Source organism: Bactrocera latifrons, unplaced genomic scaffold, assembly GCF_001853355.1.
Source record: "Bactrocera latifrons isolate USDA-ARS-PBARC rearing strain unplaced genomic scaffold, ASM185335v1 scaffold_139, whole genome shotgun sequence".
Classification (NCBI taxonomy): Eukaryota; Metazoa; Arthropoda; class Insecta; order Diptera; family Tephritidae; genus Bactrocera; species Bactrocera latifrons.
In genome coordinates, this window is record NW_017534841.1 from 110,101 (window position 1) to 117,304 (window position 7,204).

At 32.1% G+C, this 7,204-nt stretch overlaps 2 protein-coding genes across 5 annotated transcripts in view; both read right to left on the minus strand.

The window, feature by feature from the left end:
• LOC108965327 (DNA N6-methyl adenine demethylase) overlaps window positions 1-4,228 on the minus strand; it is a 17,655-nt gene extending 13,427 nt beyond the window's left edge. For 3 of the 4 annotated variants that reach the window (XM_018927654.1, XM_018927655.1, XM_018927656.1), the window contains exon 1: window positions 4,104-4,226. In XM_018927654.1, the coding sequence (XP_018783199.1) occupies window positions 4,104-4,130 (27 nt within the window). In that variant the 5' untranslated portion in view covers window positions 4,131-4,226. Of the gene's footprint in view, window positions 1-4,103 lie in introns of all 4 variants that reach the window. The other variant, XM_018927657.1, reaches the window with a different exon arrangement.
• A 97-nt stretch (window positions 4,229-4,325) lies between these two features.
• LOC108965312 (DNA N6-methyl adenine demethylase-like) overlaps window positions 4,326-7,204 on the minus strand; it is a 285,055-nt gene continuing 282,176 nt past the window's right edge. The window contains exons 5-6 of the mRNA XM_018927634.1: window positions 4,453-4,760; window positions 4,326-4,335 (exon numbers count right to left, since the gene is read on the minus strand). Coding sequence (XP_018783179.1) covers window positions 4,326-4,335; window positions 4,453-4,760 — 318 coding nt within the window. The remainder of the gene's footprint in view (window positions 4,336-4,452; window positions 4,761-7,204) is intronic.

The window sequence follows — 7,204 nt, forward strand, 5'->3', positions numbered from 1 at the left end:
AATCAAGAATTTCCATATTAATAAACATAAATTCATAAGTGGAAGGAAGAATATTTATTTGCAAACATTTTTGTCATAAATTAGAAACTTAAAGTGCAAAAAATATGCATATTTGAATATAAAGTTTCTTATGCAAATTGCAATGAGCAAGTGCACTTGAAAAACATTTATTCATTCCATGATTAATTGCTACAATTATGAATTTGTATTTAGTCGACACCTCCGTGAATAATAATGTTGCACTCAACGAGGAACTTTTGTGTGGGTGTAAACTTGAAAATTACGGTTGTTTGGCTGACGCCACACTATATTTTTTTTTAAACTAGAATATTTTTTTTTTGGAACCAATTTCATTAAACAAAAATTTTTTTTTAATTGACACTGAAGATAAGTATGTGCTAAAAATATGTAAGTTTGAATGATGCGAATTTAAGTTGTTCTTGTACTAAATATTTATTTACAAGAAGCCACAATGATTAAAAATTTCTTATTTACATTTTTTTATTACATTAATAATAAAGATGTCAAAGAAAAATGTATGACTTTCCATTTTATGGCTGCTGCATGTGTATGTGTATTAGACACGAACAACGGCAATTGATTGCAATGTGCGCAATTGCCTATGCGCGATTGCGCTGATAAAATTCGTGACACCAGCCAAGAGTRAGAAGAAGAAATATGTGAAAGCTTATAAGAAGAGTGGGAAAATAAGTTAGCATAAAACGTTATACAAACACATAGAAAACCTCCCTTGAATACACTGTTGRCGGGAGGAAGGTGGGCAGGGTGAAATTGAATGTGAAATGTTGGGGTTGGAATAACGGAAGAACGCCCTATACGCAGGTGGGGTTGTCCCATGGGAGAAATTTGTGTTTTTTATGCTCGTATATGTATGCGAAAATATTTATGTGTTGGTGTAAATGAGTATAACAGCCCAGTAGGCAGAGTTAGAGATAATGAGTTTAATAGGAAATTGCTTTTCTTCTTTTTTTAACAATAAAATTTTTTATTTTGATAAATTAAGCAGAAACAAGAAAAAATCTTAACTTCARCTGCACAGTAGCTTTAATACCCTACACAGGTTAATTTTGTATAGCGTAAAAAAGCATAAAATGATACTTAGCTTGATTTTGATCGATCTGTTTGTATGACAGCTATATGCTATAGTGCGCCGATCTGAACAATTTTCATGGAGATTATAGCGCTATCCTAGAAATTGATCTATGCTGAATTTCGCCATCTTGTTAAATAACAAAGTTGTCCATACAAGGTCTTAATTTAAATTGAGCAACTTCTTGGAGAGAAAATTATCTGTGCAAAATTTCAGTTTGATATCACAAAAACCATTAATTCAGTTTTAGGGTATATACAGACAAAATAATTAGTTTTCTGTTTCTCTACACAAATCTTCGTACTCAGCTTAGCATACGCATTTCCTACAGTGTCGCTATAGGGGTGTGTTAGCGTATATTTATTTACATTTCTTGGACTGCCACAGAAATGGAAAACGTGCCAATTGTGTGGGAAGCAAATGGGTGGCAAGGTAAAGCCATTAAATTACATTTAAACTCAAATCGCGATAAGGTAAATTATAGAGAACTACAACTAAGGGCAATGCCGAGTTAATAATGGAAGTAAACTTTAAATAGTTGACTGCCTGTCTTTWCTTTTATCTGGCGATGCACAGATGTGTGTATATAKGTATGTATATTRTATATGTATGTTATATACATTTATTCGTTTATTTAAACTATGAAGAATTGTAAAATTATGCGGCAAACGTGGCGAACGCACCATTTTGTTTATCAGCACGCAGTTCACGCATAAAAAAATTACGGTAATACCTTAAATCAAAGCAATTACGATAGTGGCCTTGATTTGCATAACTTAATGGTTATATGAACTCATGTCAGCCGATAGTACACGTACGTCTTTGAGCACTGCAGCACAAAGTACACGTCAGCTACCTTCGGCTTTTTTTTGTTTTTTTGTATAAATAAATTCGATTTATGGCTGACAAAGTCTTATCATTGGCAAGTGACCCCGTTACWAATAATGATTTATGCCCACGTATATATATACATATGTATGTGTATATTGCATATATATATGTATGTATGGCATATACATATGCCCTATGTGTAAGCCTTCGACGAGCAGGTGCAAGCTTCCTCCTTGCAAGTGCACTCACCAAGGTTGCATTCGGGARAACTTGCGCAATTTATACGCTTTTTCTTTTGAGCTTTTCGTCTTTTGTTCGCAACAAATTTTTAATTCAATTTCGTTTGTTAAAAAGCTTYTTCAATGCTTTTAACTTCAAAACACTTTCGAAAATGTGTGAGTACACTCATATACATATGTAAGTATATATAAATTTATAAAGTTTGGCTATGGAGCGTGAATTATGGCGCGAACAGCTGTTTAAGTGTGTTGCATGTGTATTTCTCCTCACAAACATAGAACTGCACATCTGTAAATATATACATATACATACTATACATACATACATATGTATAAAGAGCATATCAGCAAAACTTTGACGAAACTTTGATTTTTAATATAATTTGTGCAAAGTTTTTTTCGGTTCTGTTTTTGTATAGTTTTTCCTATTTCTTTAGGGAGCTGAGTATAATGCAAATGTAATGGTATTAATAGAATGTAGCAAAATAAAAGCCAAACTGATGCAAGCAGTATACTCAAGCTGGATATTTTATACACCAGCATTTTATGAGCAATCTCAAAGTGTTGTCTCGGCGTATTTGTTCGAAAATCAATACGCTTGCWTATAATATAATTAAGGGTGCTAAGTAAATAGATGAAAAACTTGCAAGGAGWGATTACGTCAAAAAGTTTGCTGGCGTTGCTTGCTATGTGGCATTCGAATGCTTTTAAGACAACCTTACAACCTGCAAATAAATTTTTGGTTCGAAATGAKAGAGAAATCATATGAACCGATGAAGACTTTTTTTGAACAAATTTTATAAATTTAGAAAAGTTTCATGGAGAATTTTCACCACTGTAAAAAAAAAAGGATCTTTAGGGAGCAGGTTCTAGGTAAAATTTTCTTCAAAATAATTTTTATGGTCAGGGCATTTCTAAAAACTATTGCTCATACGACATGTAAGTCAATGTTTTATATTTTGAGAAGAGTGGTAAACATGATGAAATAGATAGAAAAAAGGGTGGCAAAGATACTGTTTTTTTCGAGTGTCAAAAAATTACTGAGGTCAGAAGGCCTCTAACTAAAACTACTTTTTTATATTTTTTCAAAAATTGTGATATTTTGTAAAATATATTTTTGATCTAAATTTCATTACTAAAAATAATTTGGTATTCAATAAAAAAAATTATCGCATACTCGATACTATGCGTTTTAGTTGACAGAAGTATTTTATTAATAATAAAATGTATTTTTGAATAATCGTTACACAGAAGTTTTTAATATTCAATAAGAAAAAATTCGCTTGCACTCCACTGTATTTGTTAGTTGATAATATTTACTGTAAAAAAAAAAAAAATATTTTACCATAATCGTCACTCAGGAGTATTTGGTATTCAATAAAAAAATTTTTTTTCGCCTACACGATGTTATATATATTAGTTCAAAGAAYTAAATATTAAGAAAAGTATTATTTTCGAATATTCGTTACTCAAAAGTAATTGGTATTCAATAAAAAAGACTATTCKCATACGCTTCACTCTGTTTGTTAGTTGATAGTATTTAACGTTAAAAAAATATTTTAACATAATCGATACTCGAAAGTATTTGGTATTCGAAAAAAGTGTTCGCGTACACTAATTGTTAGTTGCTAATATTTATAATTGATTTGAAAACAGCAATAATCGGTATAAAAATACCGGTATGTAAATTTCTAACGAATTTACTACGTTTTTWTGCGTTTCCATATATTTGGTACCTATAGTGAGTAACCATTGAATCTATGCACTAATAATAATTTAAAATTTCTTTAAAATTTTACGTATTTTTACATTCTTTGACGCTAAACAACATTGCTCACAGTTTTTCTAACAGAAATATTTTACAAAAAAAAAAAATAAATAAATAAATAAATAAATAAAGAATTACGCAATTAAGCACTCACCATTGGTTGTTGCGGTTGATCTTTCATGGTTTGTATTTGTGCGGTTATTTGATGTTGTTGCAGCTGATGTTGCTGCTGTTGTTGCTGATGCTGATGTTGATGCTGTTGCTGTTGTTGYGGCAGCTGTTGTTGCTGATGTAGTGAATGTTGCTGCTGGTGTTGCTGATGTTGTTGTTGCTGTTGCAACTGTTGGTTAGACTGCACTTGCTGTTGACCTGTCTCTTATACACATCTAGATGTGTATAAGAGACAGTGTTGTGGCAGCTGTTGTTGCTGATGTAGTGAATGTTGCTGCTGGTGTTGCTGATGTTGTTGTTGCTGTTGCAACTGTTGGTTAGACTGCACTTGCTGTTGACTGTGTTGCTGCTGATGTTGCAAGTGTTGTTGYTGTTGTTGATGTTGCTGCAATGTATTCAATTGCTGCTGTTGCTGTTGCTGATTAGCACCTACACCTAATAGACCGCTGTTCGCATTTGGCGATTGATGTGGCACAACAGTGGCTATCGTTTGAGCTGACGGACTTAACGCCGAATTGGCGGCGGCGGTCACAGTCGCTGAGGCTTGACGTGGCGATGTGGTAGCTGCTGTGGCGGTAGCAGCACCGTTGGCGGCATTTAATTTATTCGACTTGGCTGTTGAAGCTTTGCGACCACGTGCCTGCAAGAAAGAATGAGTGAAAATCGTGGTTAGTTAGTTTTGAGCAGGATTTTTTTTAATTAAGTTATATAGTAAATAAAGACAGATGTATTATATATAGAAAATATAGTAAATTTTAGCACATTGTGTAGTGTATATTAAGCTTGACATGCGCTTTGTAATATTCAGTAGGGAAACGTYGGAGAGCCTTTAAGTTATACTTATATACATGTTCGCCTGTATATAAACGTACATAGTTTTAAGACATAAATCTGAAATTTTTAACATTTCTGTTTCTTCTAAAGTAAAAGCTCATTTGTCGAAATCGCCGATATCGGACTACATTATAGMACTGAGCGTATAAGCGGAGTRTTCAAAATCAAGTCTTTGTATRGAAAACTTTTTTAGTTTATAAGATATTTTCACGAAATTTGAYATCCTTTATTGYTAGRGACTATACTATATTCTCACMAAAAATTATTTAGATCGAACCACTATAGCATATAGCTGTCATACAAACTGACCATTCARAGTCAAGTCCTTGTATGGAAATCTTTTTTAGTTTATAAGATACCTTAACGAATTTGAAGAATAATTATTGTCCAGAGCAACACTATATTTTACCAACACAGTTTTTCAGATCGGACTACTATAGCATATAGCTGTTAAACAAATTGACTACTCAAAGTCAAGTTCTTGCAGGGGAAAACTTTTTTAGTTGAAGAGATATCTTCATGAAATTAAGCATGAATCATTATCCAAGTCAACGCCACAAATTACAAAAAAATTGTTCAGATCGGACCAATATAGCATATAGCTGTCATACAAAGTGATCGTTCAAAATAGAGACAAAGCTCTTTCTATACCCTTTTATGTTATAAGAAAGGCAAACGTAAGGGGTATTACATCTTCAGTGCAATCAATAATGCATATTTTCAAATATTTTCCAATATTACATTTAATGTGTGTATAAATTATAACTAAAACATCTTGTTACTTCTGACCTCAACAATTTGGCAATTTGCGTCGAATTTATATGCTATTAAAATCTCAAATTAACTAAATGTCAAATATAATTGCTAAAGTACTAAAAGTAAAACCAAAACATTTTTTTGCCATCATTTGCCGCTATACTAGTTAGGCTCATACATCTACATACATACAATATTAATATAATATAGTATGTATGTATAAATGTTCATAAGTAAGCACACAGTTAGTGCGTTGATGTTTGTTTGTTTGCTGTTGTTGTTGACCGATAAATTGCATGCCATAAATTCCAGCTTAACTGTCATTACTGTTGTTGGCTGTTATTTTTGCGGCGCTGGTGGTTTGAACTTACAAACTTATTATTACGTTTTGTAAACAAGCTGTCGTTTCATATATACAAATATTATATATGATATGTACCATATATAGTATATGCATCTATGTATATGTATGTATAGTAATATATGTACAGTTAAGTATTTTTATGGGTGTGTCCCCACCACATATGTTTGTGGGTGCAATTGATTGACCTTTGCGGCATTGGCTTGCGGTGAACCCGCCGCTGTTGGCCGTCGTTGACCGCCATAACGCCAGTTTTGTACACGTAATTTTCATATTTTATGAATTAAATATCGCAATTAAAATGTAATTGAACGATACAACCGCATGCATGCATGTATGTGTAGCTATGAATAGACCAAAATAGAACATCAAATTTGCATGCGTTTGTAGGACTATGCCATAGTAGCCACTTATTTGTTGGAATATGTGCATTCTTCATGTGACAGCAGCTAGCATTAGCCATTCTAAACCGCAGTGCTAGCTTTTTGCCACACTAAAACTCACATCCACTATAGTTATTATAACAAAAATTTGTTGTTGTTAAAAYTATTTATCTATTTTTAGTTTTTGCTTTGTTTTATTAATTTTTCTTTTAGTAACGAGACGGCAATTTTAGCATTTCACATGTAATTTTAATTGCTAATATAGAAATTTAACGCGCCGTCACACCAATTGAAATTAATTAATCCCATATTCCAGCGAGCGGGCCAACTAAGGCTGGTTAGCTGAAAATGCATTTCAACGATTTGCAATTAAATGCAAATGACACGACAAAAATGGAATAATGGGGGAAAGGCAAAAATKAATAACTTAGGCAGCGGAAAAATTTTAATTGTTTAGTAGAATAGACGGTATATTTTGTAGCTATTTAGTGCTTTTGGGTACTATGCATCATTAAATGTTGCTGTTGTTGTAAAATTTGAAGTTCTTATATAAGGCGTGTTATTGCTTGAGTGAGGGTCTCTACAGTACAGAAATGTGAGAAAATATATCCAAATACTTTTGAAATATTATTTTAAAAACAAGAAAATTAAAAAAATGAAAACAATGAAAATTTAATTTTAAAATAGTTGAAAATTGTTAACAATTATTATTATTTTGTTTTTAATTAGATTTCAATATTACATATTTAT